We start from the raw sequence: 26,782 nt of genomic DNA, 5'->3' as shown, positions 1-26,782 counted from the left end.
AATCCTGGTTACAAGTACCTAGCAGGATCCCAAGTAGTAGATAGATTCAATTTTGCTTGCACCCAGGGATCAGCAGCGACTTTCCTCAAATCTATCTGGATATAATGGTTTATGGACTTTCCTCCAAGAACTGTCCAATCTTTTTTTTTTTTTTTTTTTTAACACAGCTATGCTTAACTACCATTACTGCATCTTTTGGCAATGAATTCTAGAGCTTAATTGTGCATTGATTGAAAATGTTTTTATAATTTGTTTAAATGTGCTAATTAGTAACTTGTTACATGTCCCTTAGTAAATACATTTTTTGAAATATTAAACAACTGATTCACATTTACCATTTCCTCTCGATTTATTTTAAAGACCTCTGTCATACCATCCTTCAGTTTGTCCTCTTCTCCAAGCTGAAGAGCATTTGTTTTTCCTCATAGGTGAACCATTTCTATTTCCTTCATCACTTTAGTCATCCTTCTCTGAATTTTTCCAGTTCTGCTACATCTTTTTTGATATGTAGTGATCTGAATTGCACTCAGTATTCTATATGTGGTCGTTTCATGGAGCGATACAGGAAGTATTGCAATATTTCCTGTTTTATTCTCCATTCTTTTCCTAATAATTCCTAATATTGTTTGCCTTTATGACCTCCATTTCACTCTGAGCAAAGGATTTCAATGTATTATCCATGATGACATCTAGATCCTTTACCTGGGTGGTGACTCAGTATTGAACCTAACTATGTAACTACTGTAAGGAATGACGTGAGTGGGAGCTGCCCCTCAAGGCCTATTCTGACAGCTGGAGAATGTGTTTTCACATGAGCCATTCTAAGGCTTCATTTGAACCAGCCACCTTCCCTGTAAGTTGGACCTTTGGTACCATCGATTGACAGGCTTAGGAGATTCAAGGGGCAAGGCAAGTCAGAGGCAATCCAAGAGGCAAGACATTGGCAGAGAAGGTGTGGTCTAGGTTCAAGGCTGAGGTCAGGTCCGGAGATACTGGCCAAGACAGACAAGACACAGTGGGACAGAACAGATAGACCAAGGCATGGCAAGACTCCCAAGACAGGGGTAACACAAACAAACAAGACAAGGAAACAGATAGGGCAAGGCTGGAAGACAGGCTGTAAAGGTAAGGATTGAAGGCAGGCTCGATGAGGCAGGGGACCTGTTGCTGAGGCAAGGTAGAGGAGTCTGCTGGGCCCTTTTATAGGGCTGAAGAGAATGACATCACCTCTGGGTGCCATGGCATTTTCCCACAGCAGGCCCTTTAAATGTTGTCATTGAGCACATGCACACCTAGGTAGGGGCATGAGCTAGCAGTGTCCTTCCGCTCACAAGAAAGTCAGTGGCATGTGCCATGAAGAAGGATGCTGGTGTCTGGATATATGTTGGCTATTTGTGGGGGCGTCCCACAAAGCCGCTAACATAACTACAGTTTTGATTACTTTTTCTAATGTGCATCGCTTTGTGCTTGTCTACATTAAGTTTCTTTCTGCCAATTGGATGTGCGTTCTCATAGGGTCCTCCTGCAATTTCACAAAATCCACTTGTGATTGTAAGACTTTGTGATAATTTTGTGCTTCTGTAAATTAATAACCTCACTTTTCCCTTTTTCCAGATTATTTATAAATATATTTAAAAGCACCTGTCCCACTACAGATTCCTGGAGCACTCCACTATTTACCTTACTCCATTGAGTAAATTGATCATTTAGTCATACTCTCGGTTTCCTTTCTTTTAACCAATTCATAATCTACCAAAAGACATTTATTTATTTTATTTATTTGCTTTTATATACCGACATTCGATCGCGATATCACATCGGTTTACATATAATTGAACAAATAAGGCAAGATCTGCTTATTTTACATTGTAACATGGTAACTTGTATAAAAGAGAGAGAGAAACATTTATATTATAACATTATATACATTTTTGAACTTGATCTAAATGGGGTCTTAGAGTGGTTAACTGGGTGTAGATACTTAGGGGGAAAGCTTTTAAGGTGTGGTAGGGTGGGGGGGAGGAGGGAGGGGGGCGAGGGGGGGGTGGGAAGAGTGATTAAATGTGGGGGGCTGGAGGGTGGGTTTCGGTTAGGTGACAGCGGCTATATTTCCTATTTCATGACTTTAATTATTAGAGGACTCCTGAGAAAATTAAAAAGTTGTGGATAGGACATAATGTCTCGATGGTGCTTTGTTGAACTTGCTAAAAGAAAGAAAAAAGAGAGTATGACTAAATGGTCAGTTTACTGAACATGTATCATTAGAGAGACTTTGTCAAACACTTTGGAATAGATTTTAAAAGAAGCACGCAGGCATACATTTGCACGTACTCCCGTTGCGCACACATGGACGCCCGATTTTATAACATGTACACACAGGTGCGCTTGTTATAAAATCTGGGGTCGGTGCGCACAAGGGGGTGCATACTTGTGCACCCTGCATACACCGAAGCCCATAGCCTTCACCCGTTCCCTCCCAGGCCGCTGTGCTGGGAACGTCTGAACCCACCCCTGCTCCATCCCCGCCTCTTTTTCGAAGCCCCGGGACTTAGCCGCGTCCCAGGGCTTTACACGCGTCGCCAGGCCTTTATAAAATAGGCCCGTCCCAGTGCGCGTATCTCCCCCTACGCGCGTAAGGCTTTGAAAATCCAGCCCTTTATGAAAATCCAAATACACTGTATTCATGGACTCACCATTATCCACATCTTTATTAACCCCTTCAATGCATGTAGCAAATTTGTGAGGTGTTATGAAAACGTGTGTTTTGTGGTTCTCACAGGACAAGCAGGATGGTAGTCCTCACATATGGTGACGTCACAGGATGGAGCCCAATCACGGAACACTTCTTTCAAAGTTTCCAGAACTTTGACTTGCTCCTACTGGGCATGCCCAGCAGGGCACTAACCCTGCAGCCAGCAGGGGTCCCCCTTCAGTCTTCTTTTTCCCGCGCAGCAGTAGCCACGCAGTTAAGGAGCTCTGCAGAGATTCCTGACAGGAATTTTCCTCACGGAATTACTAAAATTTAATTTACCCCAAGGGGTGCCTCCTATAACTTTTTCAAGCCGCGGTATTCCGATAAGTTTTTTACCCATTTTTCATCGATTACTGTCTGGTTTGGCCCTCGCGTCCTACTGGCTGTCGACGGTACCGCGGCTCAATTTTTTCATGGCCATGGTGTCGGGGTTTCGTCGGTGCCTGGACTGTAATTGCACCATGTCCAACACAGACCCTCACAAAGTCTGTGTAATGTGTCTGGGATGCGAGCACGATATCCTAACCTGCACCAAATGTGTCCTTATGACACCAAAAGGTTGCAAGGCTAGAATGGAGAAGATGGAACTTCTCTTCTGTGGTCAAATCCCGACGCCGTCCATTGCATCGACATCGTCAGAACCGGCACTGTCAACTTCACGCCAGCATCGACATCCAGTCGGTGACCGTCTGGCATTGATGACTTCTCGGCCTTTGACACCCTCTACTCCCGCTCAGGACCGAGGGGATCGTAGAGATAAACATTGCCACCGGCATCAAAAGTCTCGGACCATCGAGGGAGCAAAATCATCGACCTCGCCATCGTCTGAGCCGCCATAGAAGAAGCCCCGTCCAGAAAAAGCACCGACCTTTTCGGTGACTGGGTCACCGAGGCGACCCTCACCCGACAGGATATCGGGAGCCGTGACTCCGCCTTTAACGGTGGTCCCTCCAGCTATGCCTTTCCCTCCTTATTCTGTTACGGAGCTGGGGCTGTTTGCTCCAGGTCTCCAAGAAGAACTGGACCGGATGGTTCAGGAGGCCATTGACAAGGCGATGCATCGAATCTAGGTTCCTCCGGCTCCGGCACCGACACCAGTACCGATTGCGGAACCGACCACTGACCCGATTCCAGCAGTGTTAGCACCACTGCTCTCGAGGATGGAAGCGTTTATGGCCGCTTTTCCACCGATGGACCCAGGGTCACCGATGGCTCCGGGCCCTCCCCGCTTGCTTTGTCATCTGGAGGAGAAACACCGTTCCGCAACCCTCAATCGAGAGTTCTGCGGATGCCTCAGCCGTTGATGCCGATACGTCCGTCGATTCCACCGATCCACCCATCGGTGCCAACGCGTCCATCGGCACCACTGAGCCATCCATCGATGCCCTCGATGCCTGCACAGGTGCCTTTGATGCCCTCATCAGTGCTTCCCGTTATTCCTTCGAGTCCTTTTGTGCCTCGACCAGGACCTTCGGGAATCCCACTGCCCCATCCTCCTCTAGTCCCTAGAGGAGCAAGTGCTGATCCTTACAACACCTGGACTGATGATTCTTCACCAGACACTGATGATTTGCCTTCACCACCTTCACCTACTCAAAGCAGAAAGCTTTCTCCTCCAGTGGACCTTTCCTTTATAAATTTTGTGAAGAAGATATCTGAATTGGTTCCGTTCCAATTACAGACTGAACAAGATGACGAGCATCAAATGATGGAGCGGTTACAATTCCTGGATGCTCCAAGGAAATAACCTCCATCCCTATCCACCAGGTTCTTCTGGATCTCCTCAAAAAGAATTGGGAACATCCTGGCTCTGTGGCTCCAGTGCACAGGAAAGCTGACACCACCTATCAAGTCCAGTCAGCTCCAGACTTTCGCAAACCTCAATTGGATCACCAATCTGTCGTTGTCGATTCTGCCCAGAAAAGAGCAAGGAGATCAAAACTTCACACTGCCTTTTCCCCAGGCAAGGAACAGAAATTTCTAGATGTCATTGGTCGCCGTGTCTTCCAGGGATAAATGTTCATCTCCAGAATTGCCTCTTATCAGCCGTATATGACCCAATATAATAGGGTCTTATTTAAGCAGATACAAGACTTAACAGGCTCTCTGCCTCAGTAATTTCAAGAGGAACTCCAAACCCTAGTAAACAAGGGTTTTGAGGCAGGCAAGCATGAGATCAGATCATTTTACGATATCTTTGACACTGCTACCAGGGTATCTGTAGCTGCTATCTCGGCAAGACGATGGGCATTGCTCAAGTCTTCCGACCTTCACCCTGAAGTACAAGACAGATTATGCGACCTGCCTTGTGTAGGAGATAATCTGTTTGGCGAGGAGATTCAATGGACAGTGGCGGACCTCAAGGACCATCATGAGACCCTAAGACAGCTCTCTCTGATGCCTTCTGAGTACTCTTCAAACAGACCTTCAGGAAATGACTTCTTTCTGCCCGAAAAGTCTTATCCGCCACCAAACTAGAACCCGTTCTACGAGACCTTCCAAAAAACTCAGTCTCGTCAGACACAAAAGCAAAAACGGCAAGCAGCTCCTTATCCGGGCCCTGCTTCCGGTTTTTGACTCCTGCATAGAGAGCAGCAGCCAGCTTCCATTGCCCCACATACCAGTGGGAGGTCAATTGTGCCATTTCAACAACAGGTGGCCACACAATCACCTCAGGACCAGTGGGTCCTAGCGATAATTGCACAAGGTTATCATCTGAACTTTCTGTCCATTCCACCGGACTCCCCACCTCTACCGACGTGGAGAACATCCGATCACTCCATCCTTCTGGAACAGGGGGTCTCCCTCCTCCTCCAGTCCAAGGCAATATAACCAGTGCCCTATTCCCAGCAAGGCCTAGGGTTCTATTCCTGGTACTTCCTAATCCCAAAAAATCGGGAGGCGTTCGTGCGATTCTGGATCTACCTGCCCTCAACAAGTACCTCCAACGAGAGAAGTTCAAAATGGTAACCTTGGACTCTCTTCTTCCTCTTCTACAAAGAGGAGACTGGCTCTGCTCTCTAGACCTCCAGGACGCATACACTCATATCACAATAATTCCATCTCATCGCAAATATGTGAGATTTCTAGTAGGCCCCAAGCACTATCAGAACCAAGTGCATCCATTCGGCCTCGCGTCTGCACCACGAGTCTTCACAAAATGCCTCGTCGTAGTTGCAGCCTTCCTCAGGACTCAAGGTGTTCACGTCTACCCCTGTCTAGACGATTGGTTAATCAGGGCTCCCACTCAGCAAGCTGCTCTGTCGACCCTACATCTTACTTTACACACTATAATTTCACTCAGATTTCTCGTCAACTACAACAAATCATACTTAGTCCCATCTCAAACCTTGTCGTTCATTGGGGCAGACTTGGACACCTTGCAGGCAAAGGCTTTTCTGCCTCGACAACAAGCTCTCACTCTCGTGTCTCTTGCACACCAGCTGCAGTCTCAGCACTCCACGACTGCACACCACTTTCTCATCCTCCTAGGACACATGGCGTCCTCAGTTCAGGTCACCCCCAATGGCCCGCTTAGCCTTGAGAGTCATGCAGTGGACTCTAAGGTCACAATGGACTCAATCCACTTAGCCCCTGTCGACCATTGTCCGCGTAACCAACTCATTCCATCAGTCTCTCGCCTAGTGGAGAAATCAGGTCAGTCTCCTCCAGGGCTTGCCCTTCCAGGCTCCAGGCCCTCAAATAACTCTGACCACCGATGCTTCCAACCTCGGCTGGGGAGCCCATGTGGCCGATCTGCAGACACAAGGATCTTGGTCTCCAGAGGAAGCCAAACACCAAATAAATTTCCTGGAGCTGCAAGCAATCAGATATGTTCTCAGTGTATTTCAAGATCGCCTTTCCAATCAAGTCATCCTGATCCAGACGGACAACCAGGTGGCCATGTGGTACATCAACAAACAGGGAGGGACGGGCTCCTACCTTCTGTGTCAGGAAGCTGCGCAGATACGGGCGGAGGCCCTCTCCCACTCGATGTACCTCAGGGCCAAGAACTTGCCAGGAGTGAACAATGTGTTGGCAGACAAGCTGAGTCGCACCTTTCAACCGCACGAGTGGTCTCTCAACCCCTCAGTAGCAAATTTGATCTTCCAACAATGGGGTTATCCTCAACTAGATCTCTCTGCGTCACCTCAAAATCGCAAAGTAGACAACTTCTGCTCTCTCACTCGCAGCCAATACTATCAACCAAGAGACACATTCTCCCTATCATGGGCAACCGGTCTCCTATATGCATTCCCTCCACTTCCACTTCTCTCGAACACTCTCGTGAAGTTACTTCAGGACAAGGGAACCATGATCCTGATAGCACCCCAGTGGCCGCGCCGAGTGTGGTTTCCAATACTTCAGGATCTCTCCATTCGCAGGCGCATTCCCTTGGGAAAGGACCCACTTCTAATCACTCAAAACGACGGGTGCCTACACCACCCCAATCTTCAAGCCTTGTCCCTGACTGCATGGATGTTTAAAGGTTAATCCTTCTGCCACTTAACCTTTCTGAACCAGTTTCCCGTGTCCTGATTGCTTCACGGAAGCCTTCCACGAGAAAATTGTATTCTTACAAATGGACCAGGTTCACGTCATGGTGCTCTTCTCAGTCCCTTGACCCCTTTACCTGTCCAATCCCGAAGTTTCTGGACTATCTCTGGCACTTGTCAGAGTCAGGTCTAAAAACTTCCTCCATCAGGATACATGTCTGTGCAGTAGCTGCCTTCCATAAAGGTGTCGGGGATGTTCCCATGTCAGTACAATCCCTTTAACATGTTCTTTGAAAGGCTTGCTTCGCCTCAAGCCTCCTCTGCGTCCTCCGGCCCCTTCTTGGGACCTCAACTTAGTTCTGGGTCGGCTCATGAAACCACCATTTAAGCCTCTTCAATCCTTTGACCTTTGATATCTCACATGGAAAGTGATTTTCCTTTTGGCAATCACTTCCGCTCACAGAGTTAGTGAATTACAGGCTCTAGTTACCTATCCGCCTTACACTAAACTTCTGCAGGACCGTGCAGTACTCCGCACTCACCCTAAATTCTTACCTAAGGTAGTTTCATCTCAATCAATCCATTATATTACCTACCTTTTTTTTCCCAGGCCCCATTTCAATCTAGGAGAACAAGCTCTGCATACCCTTGACTGCAAATGGGCTCTAGCATTCTACCTAGACCGTACAGCTGCCCACAGGAAAAGCACTCAATTGTTTGTCTCTTTCCATTCTATCAAATTGGGGCAGCCTGTGGGTAAACAGAATCTCTCCTGGTTGGCGGACTGCATATCCTTTTCTTATCAGCAAGCGGGCATTCCACTTCAAGACCGTGTTAAAGCACACTCTGTGAGGGCCATGGCGACTTCAGTAGCACACCTACGTTCGGTGCCGCTTCCTGACATTTGCAGGGCTGCCACCTGGAGTTCTCTCCATACCTTTACAGCCCATTATTGCTTAGACAAAGCCGTAAGACAAGATTTCATCTTTGGCCAGTCTGTCTTGCGCAACCTATTTACAACGTGACGTACTAACACCCTTCCACCTGCCTAGTGGGGTTCAGGATGCCCTCGCCCAAATTTCATCCTAGTCCTAGTGCCTTCCATGCCTGAGTACATTTGGTGCATTCTCGGACATCCTTAGCTCGGTACTCACCCATATGTGATGACTACAATCCTGCTTGTCCTGTGAGAAAGCAAATGCTGCTTACCTGTAACAGGTATTCTCACAGGACAGCAGGATGTTAGTCCTCACGAAACCCGCCCGCCGCCCCGCGGTGTTGGGTTTGTAACATTTTCTTATTTTATTTTTGGCACTACCTGTAGCTTTTTAACAAGACTGAAGGGGGATCCCTGCTGGCTGTAGGGTTAGTGCCATGCTGGGTATGCCCAGTAGGGGCCAGTCAAAGTTATGGAAACTTTGATAGAAGTGTTCTGTGATTGGGCTCCATCCTGTGATGTCATCCATATGTGAGGACTAACATCCTGCTGTCCTGTGAGAACACCTGTTACAGGTAAGCAACATTTGCTATCCTTGGCTGCTGTGGAGATGACCACGCCTACGGGGAGGAGGACCATGAGGAGCCACAGCATTGGGCTAGACTCGTACACACAAAACACAGGATAGTTCTTTTTGTGCAGCTTGAAGATCTCCACCAGAGGTGGCAGTAGTGAGGCAGTCTGTGGTTGTATTCTCAGGGACATTGGCAGAGGGAGCCCTTCTCTCCTTGATGACATCAGGCGATTCCACAGCAGGTCTCCCAGCGAGGAGATACTGTGGATGAGATAGACTGAGAGTTAGTGTACTCACTACATGTAGCTGTTGGTATGCGATTCCACCAGGTATGTTGTAGAATGTACAGGCACCGAGGCAGGGAGAGCAGGGCTTCGAGGAGCGAGTACCTGTTCCCTGTTAGGCACCTGAAATAACGGAGAGGGCCCCTGACGAGCGGGTACCCAGGTTAGCATTTACCCCGAAGGGCAGAGAGAGAGCTTCCTGCTGCAGAGTAGCGTAGACAGGAACGGATTCGAGTCCTTGCTAACTCGGGGAGCTAGCAAATGAATGAAGATAATATACCTGAATGGCGTGACATGAGCATGAGGGAATGCCCTCTAGGTTTGCGCCAAGGGTGGTACAAAGACGTGGGTTGCGCGTGTGCACCCTAGTAGGTCCCTGGGAGGAACAATGGCAGGAGGCTGGAAGATAGCCATTCTCTGGGGATGCCAGAGAGGTCAGCTTGACGATGCTGTGGTAGCCATCTTTCCCAGGTAAGCGGGAGGAGCCAAGAATAAGGTGAGGCAAGCAGGGCGAAGCCGTCGAAGACCAACAGACGCAACAGTACCCCCCATCAAAGGGCGTCCACCCTGTTTCCTACCAGGTCTTGGTTTTTGAGGCTGCAAGTGATGAACGTCCTGTAGCATCTCTTTATCCAGGATATTAGACATTGGTGTCCACAAGTTTTCTTCTGGACCATACCCCTCTCATGACAGGAGGTATTCCCATACTATGCCTCGTCTTCTTACATTGAGAACTGCGTCTACTTTGTATTTGATTTCTTCTTCATCTATAGGTGAAACCTCTGGTACCTTGTCGGAGAACTCACTAAAGATCAATGTCTTCAATAGTGAGACGTGGAATGCATTGTGGATCTTTAAAGTAGATGGTTGCTTCAGACTGTGGGTGAAATTGCCCAGTTCTCGGAGAATGGGAAATGGTCCAACGAAGCGAGAAGTGAATCGAGCTGAAGGCAGTTTAAGAGTTAAGTCCTTCGTGGAAAGCCAGACTTTATCACCAGGTTTGAAGTCTAGAGCCTTGCAGTGATGAGAATCATATCTTCTTTGCTCGAAGTAAGCATCTCTTTTGTCTGAGTCCAAAGTTGTTGGATATCTTTGGCAGTAGATTGAGCTGCCAGGGATGACACTGATAACGGAAGTGGCAATGGTAGTCGTCCATAGACCACTTCGAATGGTGTTGATCCAATGGATGTTGCTGGATGAGAATTTATGGCAAATTCTGTCCCGGGCAACAGTTCACGCCAATCATTCTGGCGAGTGTTCACGTATGCACGAATGAACTGTTTGAGAGTCCTGTTCATCCTTTCTGTTTGTCCATTGGATTGCGGATGGTATGCGGATGTGAAGTTGAGGGCAATATCAAACTTCTTACATAGTGGCTTCCAGAAGTTAGCTGGGAATTGGGCTCCTTGATCGGAGACTATGTGCTTAGGCAAGCCATGCAGGCAGAAGATGTGCGTAATGAAGAGCTTGGTGAGCTCCATGGTGGTGGGTAAGCCTGGGAGAGCTAAAAAATGAGTCATCTTCGAGAACTGATCTGCAGTTACCCAAATGGTGTTGTTTCCTCCTGAAGATGGTAAATTGACCACAAAGTCTGTGGCAATATGTGTCCATAGTTGTTCTGGCACTGGCAAGGTTTGGAGTAGACCCCCATGGACGACCCTGTGGTGTCTTCTGTTTAGCGCAGTTTGCACAGGAAGCGACGTAGAAGAATGTGTCTTCCTTCATGGTGGGCCACCAGTAATAGGTTTGAAGTTTAGACAGGGTTCTACGTTGACCAATATGTCCTGAAAGTTTAGAGTAGTGGGCCCAAGCCAATAACTTCTTTCTGAGGTTCTTGGGTACGATAGTCTTTCCTGCAGGTACTGAGTGTGTAGCTGCCAATATGTCCTTCTCTGGGTCAGTGATGTTTTGCGGTTCTTCAGGTATGTCCTCGGAGAGGAATGAGCGAGATAGAGCGTCAGCTCTGATATTCTTATCTCCTGGGCGGTACTTGAGCACAAAGTTGAATTTGTTGAGAAACAGAGACCATCTCGCTTGTCTCTGATTCAGGTGCTGTGCGTGACGGAGGTAATCCAAATTTTTGTGGTTTGTGAATACCGTTACTTGATGTTGTGCTGCTTCGAGCCAAGGTCGCCATTCTTCAAATGCCATCTTAATAGCCAGAAGCTCCTTATCTCTGACGCCGTAGTTTTTCTCTGCAGGAGAGAAGCGGCCAGAGAAGAATGAGCATGGTTGTGGAACTTTTGAATCACCAGTATGGCTTAATACGGCTTTTACGCCAGCGTTTGAGGCATCAACCTCCGCGAATGGCTTGGAGGGGTCTGGGTGTCGAAGACACGGCTTGCTGGAAAAGGCATCTTTTAGTTTCTGGAATGCAGCTATAGCCTCTGGAGACCAATTAGCAACACTGGCACCTTTCTTTGTCTTCGCTGTAAGCGGTACTGTAAGTGAAGAGTAATTCTTGATGAAGGTCCTGCAATGGTTGGTGAAACCTAAGAAGCATCTGAGAGCTTTTTACCCGGTGGGTTGCACCCATTTCTTGATACTCTCCAGCTTCTGTGGGTCCATTTGGAAGCCTTGATTGGAAACGATGTAGCCTAAGAAAGGCACTGACTCCTTGTGAAATTCACATTTGGATAGCTTGGTGTAGAGATGGTTCTCCCGGAGTCTCTGAAGTACTCTCTTAACATCCTTCTGATGAGTGGTCAAGTCTTGCAAGAATATCAGTATGTCATCCAGTTAAACAACAACACACTTATAGAGGAGATCCTGGAAAATGTCGTTCATTAAATTTTGAAAGACAGCCGGGGCATTGCACAGGCCGAAGGGCATCACTAGATACTGAAAATGGCCGGCCCGAATGTTGAAGGCTGCCTTACACTCATCACCATCTCGAATGCGAAATTAATTGTAGGCTCATTTCAGATCTAGTTTAGAAAAGATTTGAGCTCCTTGTAGTCTGTCGAATAGCTCTGAAATCAGAGGAAGGGGGGTAGCAATCCTTTATTGTTATTTCATTGAGGCCCCTGTAGTCTATACATGGACATAATGTACCTTCCTTTTTGCCCACAAAGAAAAAGCCTGCACCACCAGGGGACTTGTATGGTCTTATGAAGACTTTTTGGAGATTCTCCTGAATATATTCGCACATGGCTTTATTTTCTGCCACTGACAGGGGTACACCCTACCCTTGAGTGGCTCCGTATTAGGCTTTAGATTAATAGCGCAGTCATAAGGTCTGTGAGGAGAAAGTACATCTGCAGCTTCTTTTGAAAAGACATCTTGGAAAGATGCATATTGAGGCAGCAACCCCGGCATCACTGGGGTAGTAGGCATACAGGGTAACGGAACTACCTCCTTCAGGCATTTATCATGGCAGACTAGACCCCATCTAGACAGTTCCAGTGTAGCCCAATTAAATTGAGGCATATGCTGCTGCAGCCAAGTTATTCTCACAGGACAAGCAGGATGGTAGTCCTCACATATGGGTGACATCACAGGATGGAGCCCAATCACGAAACACTTTTGTCAAAGTTTCCAGAACTTTGACTGGCCCCTACTGGGCATGCCCAGCAGGGAACTAACCCTGCAGCCAGCAGGGGTCCCCCTTCAGTTTTCTTTTTTTTGCGCAGCAGTAGCCTCGCGGTTAAGGAGCTCTGCAGAGATTCCTGACAGGAATTTTCCTCACGGAATTACTTAAAGTTAATTTGCCCCAAAGAGGTCCCTCCTTTAACTTTTTCAAGCTACGGTACTCCAATAAGTATTTTACCCGTTCTCCATTGATTACTGTCTGGTTTGGCCCTCACGGCTTACTGGCCGCTGACCGTACAGTGTCTTAATATTTTCCATGGCCATGGCTTCGAGGTTCCGTCAGTGCCTGGACTGTAATCGCACTATGTGCATCACATACCCCCATAACGTCTGTGAAATGTGTCTTGAACGAGAGCATGATGTCTTTTCCAAATGTGCCCTAATGACACCAAAAGGTCACAAGGCCAGAATAGAGAAGATGGAACTTCTCTTCCGTGCTGAAACCCCGATTCCATCCATTGCATCGACGTCGTCACAACCAGCTCCATCAACTTCGCACCAGCATTGACCACCGGCCGGTGACCAGCCGGCATCAAAGACATCTCGGCCTTCGACACCCTCTACTCCCCCTCAGGACCGAGGGGATCGCAGGGACAAACATCGCCATTGACACCGTAAGTCTCAGACCATCGAGGGAGCGAAATCATCGACCTCGCCATCGTCCGAGCCGCTGTCGAAGAAACCCCGTTCAGAAAAGGCACCGACCTTTTCGGCAACCGGGTCACCGAGGCAACCCTCACCCAACAGGGTATTGGGAGCCGCGACACCGCCTTTAACGGTGGTCCCTCTGGCTATGCCTCTGCCTCCTTCTTCTGTTCCAGAGCCGGGGCTGCTTGCTCTAGTTATCCAAGAAGAACTGAACCGGATGGTTCAGGAGGCCATCAACAAGTTGATGCAATGACTCCAGGTTCCTCCTGCACTGACACCGGTACCGATTTGTGGAACCGACCACCGAACCAATTTCGGCAGCGTTGGCACCACTGCTCTCTAGGATGGAAGCGCTCATTGCCGCTTTTTCACCGATGAACCCTGGGTTGCCGATGGCTCCGGTGCCCTCCCCGCTTACTCTGTCATCGGGAGGAGAAACACCGTTCCACATCCCTCCATCGGGAGTTCTGCCTCAGCGATCGATGCCGATACGTCCATCGCCACTGGTCCAACCATTGGTGCCAATACGCCCGTTGGCGCCACCGTGCCCTCCATCGATGCCCTCAATGCCTGTGCCGGTGCCTTCGATGCCTTCATCGGTGCCTCCTATTATTCCTTCGATTCCTTTGGATCCTAGACCAGGACCCTCGGGTATCCCACCATCTCGTCCTCCTCTAGTTCCTAGAGGGGCAGGTGCTGATCCCTATGATTCCTGGACTGATGATTCCTCCCCAGACACCGATAATTTGCCTTCTCCAGCTTCACCCACTGAAAGTAGAAAGCGTTCTCCTCCAGAGGACCTTTCCTTTATAAATTTTGTGAAGGAAATGTCTGAATTGGTTCCCTTCCAGTTACAGACTGAACAGGATGATAGACATCAGATGTTGGAGTTGCTACAATTCCTGGATGCTCCCAAGGAAATAAACTCCATCCCTGTCCACCAGGTTCTTCTGGATCTCCTCAAGAAGAACTGGGAACATCCTGGCTCCATTGCTCCAGTCCACAGAAAAGCTGACACTAACTATTTGGTGCAGTCGGCTCCGGGTTTTCAGAAACCTCAATTGGATCACCAATCTGTAGTGGTAGAATCTGCACAGAAAAGAGCAGAGAGATCAAAGCCTCACACTTCTTTTTCCCTTGGCAAGGAACAGAAGTTTCTAGATGCCATTGGTCGGCGTGTCTTCCAAGGATCAATGCTCATCTCCCGAATTGCTACTTATCAGCTCTATATGACCCAATATAATAGGGTCATTTTTAAGCAGATACAACATTTCACAGACTCCTTGCCTCAGCAATTTCAAGATCAGCTCCAAACCTTAGTAAACAAGGGTTTTGACGCAGGCAAGCATGAGATCAGATCATCTTACAATATCTTTTACACTGCTACCAGGGTATCTGCAGCCGCTATTTCGGCAAGGAGAGATGGGCCTGGCACAAGTCTTCCGACCTTCGCCCTGAGGTACAAGACAGGTTATCCGACCTACCCTGTGTAGGAGATAATCTGTTTCGCGAACAGATTCAACGGACGGTGGCGGAACTTAAGGACCATCATGAGGCCCTAAAACAGCTCTCTCTAATGCCTTCTGACTACTCTTCAAAATAGCCCTTCCGAAAGGACTCTAAGAAGTCATTCTTCCGCCGGAAGAAGTCCTACCTGCCACCAACCAGATCCTGTTCTACGAGACCTTTTCAAAAAGCCCAGTCTCGTCAGGCACGGAAACAAAAACTGCAAGCAGCTCCTCAACCAGGTCCTGCTTCAGCTTTTTGACTTCTACCTAGAGAACAGCAGCCAGCTTCCATTGCCTCACATACCAGTGGGAGGTCGACTGTGCCACTTCAACAACATATGGCACTCAATCACCTCAGACCAATGGGTACTGGTGATAATTGCTCAGGGTTACCATCTGAATTTTCTCTCTGTGCCACCGGACTCCCCACCTCTACCGACGTGGAGAACATCCTATCACTCCATCCTTCTGGATCATGAGGTCTCCCTCCTTCTCCAGTCCAAGGCAATAGAACCCGTACCCTGCTCTCAGTATGGCCTAGGGTTCTATTCCCGGTACTTTCTAATCCCCCAAAAATTGGGAGGCGTTCGTCCTATTCTGGACCTATGGGCCCTCAACAAGTACCTCCAGTGAGAGAAATTCAAGATGGTAACCTTAGGCTCGCTTCTTCCTCTTCTACAAAGAGGAGACTCGCTCTGCTCTCTGGACCTTCAAGATGCATACACTCATATTGCGATAACTTCATCTCATCGCAAATACCTGAGATTTACAGTAGGCCCCAAGCACTATCAGTACCGCGTGCTTACATTCGGCCTAGTGTCTGCACCATGAGTCTTCACAAAATGCCTCGTAGTAGTTGCAGCCTTCCTCAGGACTCAAGGTGTTCACGTCTACCCCTGTCTAGATGATTGGTTAATCAGGGCTCCCACTCAGCAAGCTGCTCTGTCGTCCCTCAATCTAACCTCCCGTACTCTAATTTCATTAGGATTTCTTGTCAACTACAACAAATCCTACTTAGTCCCATCTCAAACCTTGTCGTTCATTGGTGCAGACTTGGACACCTTGCAGGTAAAGGCTTTTCTCCCTCGACAGCGAGCTCTCACTCTCGTGTCTCTTGCACACAAGCTACAGTCTCAGCACTCTGCGACTGCACGCCACTTTCTCATCCTCCTGGGACACATGGCATCCTCAGTACAGGTCACACCAATGGCCTGTTTGGCCATGAGAGCCATGCAGTGGACTCTAAGGTCTCAATGGACTCAAAGCATTCTGCCCCTGTCAACCATTGTCCACGTAACCAACTCACTCCGTCAGTCTCTTGCCTGGTGGAATAATTAGATCAATCTCCTCCAATGACTGCCCTTTCAGGCTCCAGACCCTCAACTCTCACCACCGATGCTTCCAACCTCTGCTGTTGAGCCCATGTGGCCAATCTGCAGACACAATAATCTTGGTCTCCAGAGGAAGCCAAACACCAAATAAATTTTCTGGAGCTTCGAGCAAACAGATATGCTCTCAGGGCATTTCAGGATCACCTCTCAAATCAAGTTATCCTGATCCAGAAGGACAACCAGGTGGCCATGTGGTACATCAACAAACAGGGATGCACAGGCTCCTTCCTTCTGTGTCAGGAAGCTGCACAGATATGGGCGGAAGCTCTCTCCCATTTGATGTACCTCGGGGCCACCTACTTGCTGGGAGTGGACAATGTGTTGGCAAACAAGCTGAGTCGCATCTTTCAACCGCACGAGTGGTCTCTCAACCCCTCAGTAGCGAACTCCATCTTCCAACAATGGGGATATCCTCAGTTAGACCTCTTTGCGTCTCCATATCAGTCCAACCCCTTGTAACACGTTTTCTGAAGGGCTTGCTTCACCTCAAGCCTCCTCTGCGTCCTCCGGCCCCTTTTTGGGACCACAATCTGGTTTTTGGTCGGCTCATTAAACCATCATTCGAGCCTCTTCAATTCTGTGATCTTCGCTATCTCACTTACAGGTCGATACAGTTATGCCGCGTTAGAAAGAGTGCGGCAGTGCCGGGCGCACCCTCGTTCCCCGCACACACAGTTCTCTTCACAATACCGCTCGATACTCTATTTAAATTGCTTGCAAATGCAAGCTGCGTCTGCGAAGCGTTAGGCCCGCGCAACCCATTTTACTGTATAGGCGCTTAATACAGCGCCTATACAGTATCCTGGGTGCGCTGGTACCTGTCATTTCAAATGTCATTTCAACTGACATTTGAAATGACAGGTACCAGGAAGTGGAAGCAAGGCGCAGGGCGAAAACTAAAACAAAAGTTGTTATATATATATATATATATATATATATATATATATATATATATATATATATATATATAAATAATACCTAGATGTCACTTTCCGAATCCACCATCTCCACGTGCGTTTATCCAGGCGGCGGCGGGAGCCGGCGGGCGGGTGGGCGCCCGTTCATCCAGGCAGCGGCGGGAGGGTGCACGTTTATCCAGGCGGCGGCAGGAGCCGGCGGGCGCCCGTTCATCTAGGCGGTGGCGGGAGGGCGTGCATTTATCCAGGCGGCGGCGGGAGGCGGCTGGCGGGTGGGCGCACGTTTATCCAGGCGGCGGTGGGAGGCGGCGGGCGGGTGGGTGTGCGTTCATCCAGGCGGAGGGAGCCAGCGGCAAAAGGGGCCTCCAGCAGCCCCCGCCGGCAGTGAATGAATGCACGCCTGTGTACGCCCGTGCAATTTCGGTGCTCAAGGCGTGACGTCACGACGCTTGATGTCACGGCTTTCGCCGCCGGCTCCTTCCGCCTGGATGAACGCACGCCCGCCCGCCGGCTCCCGCCGCCGCCCGGATAAACGCGCGCCCAGCCGCCCGCTGGCTCCCGCCGCCGCCCGGATGAACGGGCGCCCGCCGGCTCCCGCCGCCGCCTGGATGAACGGGTGCCCGCCGGCTCCCGCCGCCGCTGCCTGGATAAACGCGAGTGGAGATGGGGGATTCGGAAACTGACATCTAGATATATATATAACAACTTTACCAAAAGCGGGGCTTGCTGCAAATGTTTGTATATATGGATCTAGCATTATTGTTTTAAGTTAATTTAAGGAATCGCATGTGTAGTGCAATGATTTGAGGGAAAGTTTGCCGTCTACCATTGCCCCTGCCTGTAATGCAGGGGTAGGGGTAGGCGGTAAGTTAGCAGGTTAAATGCGGGGCAAAACAGCAGGGTAAAATAGCGATAGTCGGGGCGCGCGTCACTGTATGGGAGGGAATAGCTAATTCGATCGTTTACATCTGATATACATGCCGCGTGCGGAAGGGGTTAGGGGGCTGTTTCAAGAAGCGCTAAGGACGCGTGAAACTGGAGACTGTATCGCAGGATCGCCTTACGTGTCCAAATTGTGCGCCCACAGCAAGTTACAGATGGGGAATCTCCAGCCGCACTTTACAGTATCGATCAGATGGAAAGTGATTTTCCTTTTGGCAATCACTTCGGCTCGCAGAGTTAGTGAATTACAGGCTCTAGTTACTTATCTGCCTTACACTAAATTTCTGTAGGACCGGGCAGTACTCCGCACTAAATTTTTGCCTAAGGTAGTTTTGGACTTTCATCTCAATCAATCCATTATACTACCTACCTTTTTTCCCAGGCCCCATTCCAATCCAGGAGAACAGGCTCTGCATACCCTTCACTGTAAACGGGCTCTAGCATTCTACCTAGACCGTACAGCTGCCCACAGGGAAAGCACTCAACTGTTTGTCTCTTTCCATCCTAACAAGTTAGGGCAGCCTGTGGGTAAGCAGACTCTCTCCTTTTGGTTGGCGGACTGCATATCCTTTTGCTATCAACAAGCAGGCATTCCATTTCAAGACAGTGTTAAAGCACACTCTGTGAGGGCCATGGCGACTTCAGTAGCAAACCTATTGTCAGTGCAGCTTCCTGACATTTGCCTGGAGTTCTCTCCATACCTTTGCAGCCCACTATTACTTGGACAAGGCCAGAAGACAAGATTCCATCTTCGGCCAGTTTGTCCTTCGTAACCTATTTTCAACATGACGACCAACACCCTTCTGCCTGCCCGCTAGGGTTCAGGATGCCCTCGGCCAAATTTTTATCCCAGTCCTAGTGCCTTGCACACCTGGGTACATTTGGTGCATTTCTCGGACATCCTCAGCTCGGTACTCACCCATATGTTAGGACTACCATCCTGCTTGTCCTGTGAGAAAGCAAATGTTGCTTACCTGTAACAGGTGTTCTCACAGGACAGCAGGATGTTAGTCCTCATGAAACCCGCCCGCCGTCCCGCGGTGTTGGGTTCGTGACAATTTCTTATTTTATTTTTCGGCACTACCTGTAGCTTTTAAACAAGACTGAAGGGGGACCCCTGCTGGCTGCAGGGTTAATGCCATGCTGGGCATGCCCAGTAGGGGCCAATCTAAGTTCTGGAAACTTTGACAAAAGTGTTCCGTGATTGGGCTCCATCCTGTGATGTCACCCATATGTGAGGACTAACATCCTGATGTCCTGTGAGAACACCTGTTACAGGTAAGCAACATTTGCTATCCCAGTACTATCATGTGCATGGCCTTCTCTAAAACAAAGAAGGAGATGGTCTCAGAATGGAGGGCACCGGTTCGTAGACACACTGGTTCAGTACGTAGTGTTATTTCACCCGGTAAGGACTCTCCATGGATAGACAAATAAGTAGTGGAGGCTTCATGGTGGAAGTGGGAATCCGTAGGTGCTCCACTAATCGCTGAAGAATGAAATTGCCTCCTGCCCCAGAGTACACTAGGGTAAGGGTCTGGTACTCTAAAGGTCCACAGGTCAAGGATACAGGAAGAGAGAGCGGAGGAGAAGTAGTGTTGAGACCTAAGAAGAGTACTCCCGCAGGACTTAGGTCTGCCAGTTTCCAGGACATATAGGGCAATTTTGGACAGCATGGCCGGCTTGTCCACAGTACATACACAGCCCCAATTTCTTCCGCATTCTTCTCTCTTTTGAAGTCAGATGGCTGCGGCCTAACTGCATAGGTTCTTCTTTGCTAGCTGCTGGGACCGGAGGAGTAGGCCTGGGTGTGGACTTAACTCGCACTTTGCTCAGGAAGAGTCTTCTGGGAGTCTTGGTCTCTTGAACTTTATCGCCAAGTCAGCGATCTATCCTTGTTACCAATTTCACTAGTTCAGCCAAGGCCTCAGGCATCTCATGAGTGGCGAGTTCGTCTTTCAGACGAGGATTCAGTCCTTCAAAGAAGAGTGTCTTCAGACATCATGGGTGCCAAGATAATTCAGACACTAGTGTCTTGAATTCCATAGCAAAGTCAGCAAGTGGTTTGTTCTCTTGTTTCAGGTGAACCAAAGAGGATCCTGCAATGATATACCTGGCAGGATCATCGAAAAATGATTTAAACATTTTGAGAAATCCTTTAAGGTCATGAATGATTGGATCCTCGCGCTCCCACAGTGAAAAGGACCAAGACAATGCTCGTCCATCTAAATATGACAGAATGTAGGTAGTCTTGGCATTAGCTGTGGGAAAGTGTCCAAGTTGTAATGCAAAGTGCATGCAGCACTGGTTAATGAAGTCTCGGCATCTCCATACTTCTCCCAAGAAGTGGGTGGGAGCTGCTAGAGGCACAGTAGTCTTGACCATCACCTCAGATGTTTTAGCTTCTTTACCTGAGGTGGAAGGTGAGTTCATCTGTGTGTGTGGTAGATTAATGCTGCGGTCAGTCCTTCCAGTGCAGTCTGCTGTTTGGAGATCCGCTGAGCCAGGCCTGGAATGGCCTGAAATGCAGTTAGCTGAGGCGGATCCATGGAGTTAGGAATCTGTTATGAACATGTGTGTTTTGTGGATCCTTGGGTGCTGTGGAGTTGACCATGCCTATGGGGAGGAGCCCCGTGAGGAGCCACAGCACTGGTCTAGACTAATACACACAAAACACAGGATAGTTCTTTATTGTACAGCTTGAAGATCTCCACCAGAGGTGGCAGTAGTGATGCAGTCTGTGGTTGTATTCTCATGGACCTCGGCAGAGGGAGCCCTTCTCTCCTTGATGACGTCAGGACATTCCGCAGCAGGTCTCCCAGCGAGGAGATATTGTGGATGAGATAGACTGAGAGTTAGTGTACTCACTAGATGTAGCTGTTGGTATGCAATTCCACCAGGTATTTTGTAGAATGTACAGGGAGGCAGGGAGAGCAGGCCCTCGAGGAGCGAGTACCCAGGTTAGTGATTACCCTGGATGGCAGAGAGAGAGCTTCCTGCAGCAGCACGGAAGCGGCAGAGTAGCGTAGACAGGAACAGATTAGAGTCCTTGCTAACTCGGAGATCTAGCAAATGAATGAAGGTAATATATCCGGATGGCGTGACGTCCACATGAGGGAACGCCCTCGAGGTTCGCGCCAAGGGTGGTACAAAGATGTGGGTGGCGCGCGCGTGCACCCTAGTAGGTACCTGGGAGGAACAATGATGGGATGCTGCACCATAGCCGTTCTGGGGACGCCAGAGAGGTCGGCTTGATGACGCTGTGGTAGCCATCTTTCCCAGGTAAGCGGGAGGAGCCAAGAATAAGTTGAGGCAAGCGGGGTGAAACTGTTGAAGACCGATGGATGCAACATGTGGCAAGTCTTCCCTTGGGAAAATCCACGTTGGATCTGTCCTTTTAAACCATATCTGTCTGCGTTCTGTAATTTTGTTCTTTAGAATAGTTTCTACAATTTTTCCCAATACTGACATCAGGCTTACCAGTCTTATTTTTTCAGTCCACCCCTGGAGCCCTTTTTCAGATTATTTCATTGGCTACCTCAAATCTTCAGGTTCAATAGACTATTTTAATGATAGGTTACAAATTACTTGTAACAGGTCTGGATTTTCATATTTTAGTTCTTTCAGAATTCTGGGGTGTATGCCATCGGGTCCTGATGATTTGCTACTCTTTATCAATTTGCCCTTCTTATATCTTCAAAGTTCACCATGATTTCTTATAGTTCCTCCAAATCATCACCATTAAATACCATTTCCAACACTGGTTTCTCCACAACATCGTGCTCTGTAAACAGTGAATGTAATAATTTAATCTTTCCTTTATGGCCTTGTCCTACCCTAAGTGCCCTTTGTACCCCTCAGTCCAATTGACTCTCCCATAGGCTACATGCATTTTTGATGAGTTTTTGCCTCTACAGCAAACTTCTTTTCAAAATCTCTTTTTGCCTACCGTATCAATGTTTTGTATCTAAGTTGCCAGTGCGTCAGATTTTTCCTATTTTCTTCTTTTGGATCCTTTTTCCATTTTTTCAAATGAAAGCAAATCATAGGCTCTAATTTCATATTCACTATACCTGCAGTTTTTTCATTGTGAACTCACCCTAATTTCCTTCTGAAAATGGTATCTGCTTTCCACATCAATTAAGTTATTATGCTGCCTTCATTCTTTCTAAGACTGCATGCACACAAAGGATAACACTGCTTGGACTGCAAGAGAGCCCTGAATACTACCTATACTACCTACAGATATATGGGGTTAATGTTATTAACCCCATATATCTGTATCCAAGTTCCTGCTACCTGTTCATTGTAAGACATTAACTTGTCAATGTTTCTGTTTAGAATGTAAACCGAATTGATCAGTAACTCTTTTATTGGAAAGTCGGTATATAAAAGTGCAAAATAAATAAATAAATAAATAAATACCTAAAGAGGACTCATCCTCACACCAGCTATTCATGTCCTTTTATCCTAATAGATTTGAAAGGGCAGATGTCAAACTAACCATTATAAATGGCTGTTATGCACCGACTTTGTCTAAGCTTGGCAAGTGTGAGCCATGGCTATTTACTTAGCTTATTTAAAGGCCTCTTGCACTGAATACATATGAAAAGATGCTACTTGATTGTCCACACCTTCATGTCCCACTGCTGTTTGGATTACATATTCCAAAGAGATAATAACTTTGTACAAGCAGTTCTGGACAGCCTTGTTCACCCACTAGTCCATTGTCACCTAGTGTGGTCTGGGTTCTCTATTTCTGAAATTGCTCCATATATGAAGTTCAGGACGGCAATCAAAACATAGATGTTACAACAAGTTTTTGATTGTTAATCCTGGTGGTGTTTTCTTTATCTGACCTGTGCTGTTTTATATTGTTGTAGATCTTTGGTACTTGGTGTGAAATATTTATGCTTTGATGTTACGTATGCTATTGTTTTACATGTACCTAAGATATGATTTTATGAATGTTTTTAGTATAAACCACTTGGTTAAAATTTTTTACTGGTGTTATATAAAGCCTAATTAATAATAATACTATCTAACTTTAAGGAATTTAAGAAACAGCTAAAAATTAATTTATTTATGCTTGCCTATAAATAATTTATTTTTTTCCTGCTTCTTTCTCCTTTTCTTTTCTTTTTTCATACTTTAATGCATTGTATATATATTTCTTACCTATTTTATGTTATACTGTGTTGTTACTATGTATGTTTTGATATGTAAACCACTTAGGCCTACCTACATTGATTAAGCAGTATATAGCATTTTTAAAATAAATAAGTAATAATTACAACCCTCAACTTCATACATCCCACACTTTATGGCTGATTCATGCCCTTTTGTTGATGGAGAAAGCAAGTTTAGCTACTTGTAAACAAGGTTTTCTGTAGACAGCAGTATTAATTAGCCATATTTAATACCTACCTGCCTCCCTGGAAAGTCAGCCTTCTTACTAAATCTTAGTTCTGGAAGAGTCTGAGGGCTTACAAAGCAGCATATATGTGTGGGAATGATTGGCAAGATTTGACTAAGCTCAGAAAGCTGGGTCTGTCACTCCCGCGTTATGGCTGATTCTCTTTGAATGGAAATATTTGCTTTGTGTAGATAGGTTTAATTTTATTAAAAAGACATCTTTGTTGTTGCTAATTGTTTTTGTTCAATTATGTTGTTATTAATTTAATTAAAACTCTATGTTTATCTTTTTGTAGTTTAATGGTGCTGTTGTGACAGAAAGTCAAACCTATAAGAAACGAGCTGATTTCCTAGGTAATGATGACTATGCTGTGTATGTAAGAGAAAATATACAGGTAAGTATAAAACTGAAAGGACAGGAAAGGGCATTGTGCACTCATAGCTAGTTAGCTCAAAGTGAAGTTAATTTTCTTTTGTAGGTTGGGATTATGGTGAGATGCTGCAGAACTTATGAAGAAGTCTGTGAAGGAGACATGGGTAAAGTTATAAAACTCGACAGAGATGGACTTCATGATCTAAATGTACAATGTGACTGGCAGCAAAAAGGTGGCACTTATTGGGTCAGATATATCCACGTTGAACTTATAGGTGAGCAATTTATTCAGTATTGGTTACATTTCACATGTGTAAAGAGAGAGAAAAAAATAATGATGTATTATTGTTAAAATCTCCAGGTTTTCCACCACAGAATTCCCCTTCACATATCAAGATTGGTGACAAAGTGCGGGTGAAGACCTCTATTACCACACCGAAATATAAATGGGGATCTGTTACACATAGGAGTGTGGGGATTGTGAAAGGTAATTTACATCACCTTTGTGGAAAACATCTTGCAATTGTTTATTTCATCAACCCCTGGAACTTTGAAACAAAAGTGAAGTCAGCCTAGTTTCTCATGTCATTGTGTCATGTGCAATTCATAGAGTTAATGATGAAAGACCCAATTTACTTGCTGTCTGGGAAAGTGAGTTGTAAGCAAGTTATGATTTAAATTATCAGTATTGGAAACAGACAGTCAATGGAGGATTGATATTGCAGAGGTTTCTCATTATGACCAGAATGGAGAATGGACTATGGTTCTTGAAAAGGGAACACCTAAAACATTATAAGAAAGTTCATTTTCCTTAAGATACCTATTAATATAAGTGTACACCTACTTTTCAGCCTGCACGGTCTAGCCTGATATTCAAATGCACACTACCTGCATAGTTTGTTTTTGAAGATCTGCTTAGTTAATGCAAAAATGAATACATATTTAAATGTTATAAAGTACATGTGATTGCCATATGCATACCTTTTGAAAATTTTAATATAGTCACATATTTTTCCCTACCAAATTGTACCCCGCAGAACACCTTTCTTTTTTTTTTTTTTTTTTACTGTGGCTAATATATACACATTGTGAAAATTCAGCCATACTTATAGGAGGCTGAAAATCCATTTTGGAGGATTCACATATTCTACCTGCATTTTTTACCTCTGAAAATCCCAACTAAGGTTTTGAAAATTTACTTTTAGGTGTTATTTTTACATTTAATAGTACATGCATCTTTTTCTATTGTGTATGAATACCAAAGTAGGAATGATTAGGAGCAATAACACATTTTTCACCACATACTTTGTATGATCTTTGCGCAGTCTTGAACAGTTTGGCTGTTGTCTGAATCATGTAGCTCATACTAGAAATTGGATTTCCTAATGGAAAGTATGCGCCTTCCCCTCAAACACACACCTTTATAATTGAATTCCTGTTAGCTTTTCATCTGGGCTTTTTGTTGACATTTTAATAATGTGAAGTAATAAAGCAGAATTAAGCTCATTAGCATGATGATAAATGGTGTCAAGTTAACCCCTTGACAAATATGAACTTGGATAATTTGTCAATGATAAAACTCCATTTTATGGAGTTCAGTTTATCCATGAGTTAGGAAAGGATACAGACTATTAGACATACAAGACATAATTAAAATACAGACCAGAATACATTTTTGATCAAAGAAAATACTACAAAGAAACATGCTGGGCAGGTATTATTGTATAGTATTCTCCCCAGGAACCTTCTGGTTTTCTCCATTTCATAAATGAAGACCAACAAAATTTCACATCTCATGAAATCTTAGAAGAAGTTCAGTGTGACTAGGCTTTTTCCTATACTTGCCCAGTAGATTGTTGATCTCCAGCAGGTGGAGTCATACCTATAGCCCTCTCTCTCTCTCTCTCTCTGCAGGAAATAAATATATAAATGAAACCTAAAGTGAAATCTTAAGAGTTGCAGTCTTTTCTTATTTCTGTATCTGTTGAGTTGCACTGATATTGGGAACAGATGACAGAGCTCTAAGCTTGTGGATCCTTCATTGTAGCCACAGGAGCCAGTGCTGGTCACATCTGGGTTCCTTTTCTCCAGTGTAGCAGAGGCTGGTGCAGGGACAACTATAGGCTCTGTCTTGGCCACGTTTAAATAAGCTCTTCAGTTTTGGGACTGCCAGTTTATTTTATATCCACTGTCAAGTGCCCTTTAACCAGGGTGCCTTACAAGACATTAAGGTCTGTATAGATAGCCAATGGGAAATACATATTTGAACTGTTTGCCAAAATACAAAATAATAATAATTGTTTTTATTTTGTGCTTCACTACCAAATGGCTCTCAAAGCATATTACAACCAGCAAATACAGGTACAATTTATAGCCACACTTTAAAGAAAATACAACATAAACAATATTAGAAAACATAGTAGGCACATATAATCAAATGAAAACATAACTTGTGAACACAAGCCACCCCCTTCCTTTCCCTAACTCCGTGGATAGATTCCTCCCCGATCACCATCTCCATTACTGAAAGAATATCCTTCCATTCTCCCCATATCCCATCCTACCATAAAATTATACTAACCTAAAAACCCTAAAATCAGATAGATACATGGGGTAGAAGCCATGATTAAGTCATAGCAGATGATACTTTGGTGAAAAGCCATGTCTTTACGTCAAGACGGAAAACAATAGACTCAACCTACAGAGAAAGTTTAAGCATCTGGTTCCATATAACTGTTCTCATTTTGAAGCAAGCCTGAAGGCCTTAATAGAAAGAAGTACCAAACATGCACTGTGGGCTGATTGGAGGGTAGGATAAGGAATAAATCTAACCCCTCAGATGGCTCTGTTCTCTGTCATGAAGAGTAATAAAGGTCAACCAAAGAGGACATGCTTTAGGGGGATATTCAAGATGATGCCCGAGTTACTATGATCTCTCTGAATGCAGCTTTTAA

At 46.2% G+C, this 26,782-nt stretch overlaps 1 protein-coding gene across 1 annotated transcript in view; it reads left to right on the top strand.

Annotated features, from left to right (window-relative positions):
• Positions 1-26,782, top strand: part of LOC115092958 (E3 ubiquitin-protein ligase HERC2-like) — a 2,733,734-nt gene that overhangs the window by 1,207,647 nt on the left and 1,499,305 nt on the right. The window contains 3 exon segments of the mRNA XM_029604466.1: positions 23,752-23,850; positions 23,935-24,103; positions 24,190-24,315. Of these exon segments, the coding sequence (XP_029460326.1) occupies positions 23,752-23,850; positions 23,935-24,103; positions 24,190-24,315 (394 nt within the window).

Source organism: Rhinatrema bivittatum, chromosome 5 (assembly GCF_901001135.1).
Source record: "Rhinatrema bivittatum chromosome 5, aRhiBiv1.1, whole genome shotgun sequence".
Taxonomy (NCBI): Eukaryota; Metazoa; Chordata; class Amphibia; order Gymnophiona; family Rhinatrematidae; genus Rhinatrema; species Rhinatrema bivittatum.
The sequence above is the reverse complement of the archived record's forward strand: the minus strand, read 5'-3'. Positions and strand labels throughout refer to the sequence as shown.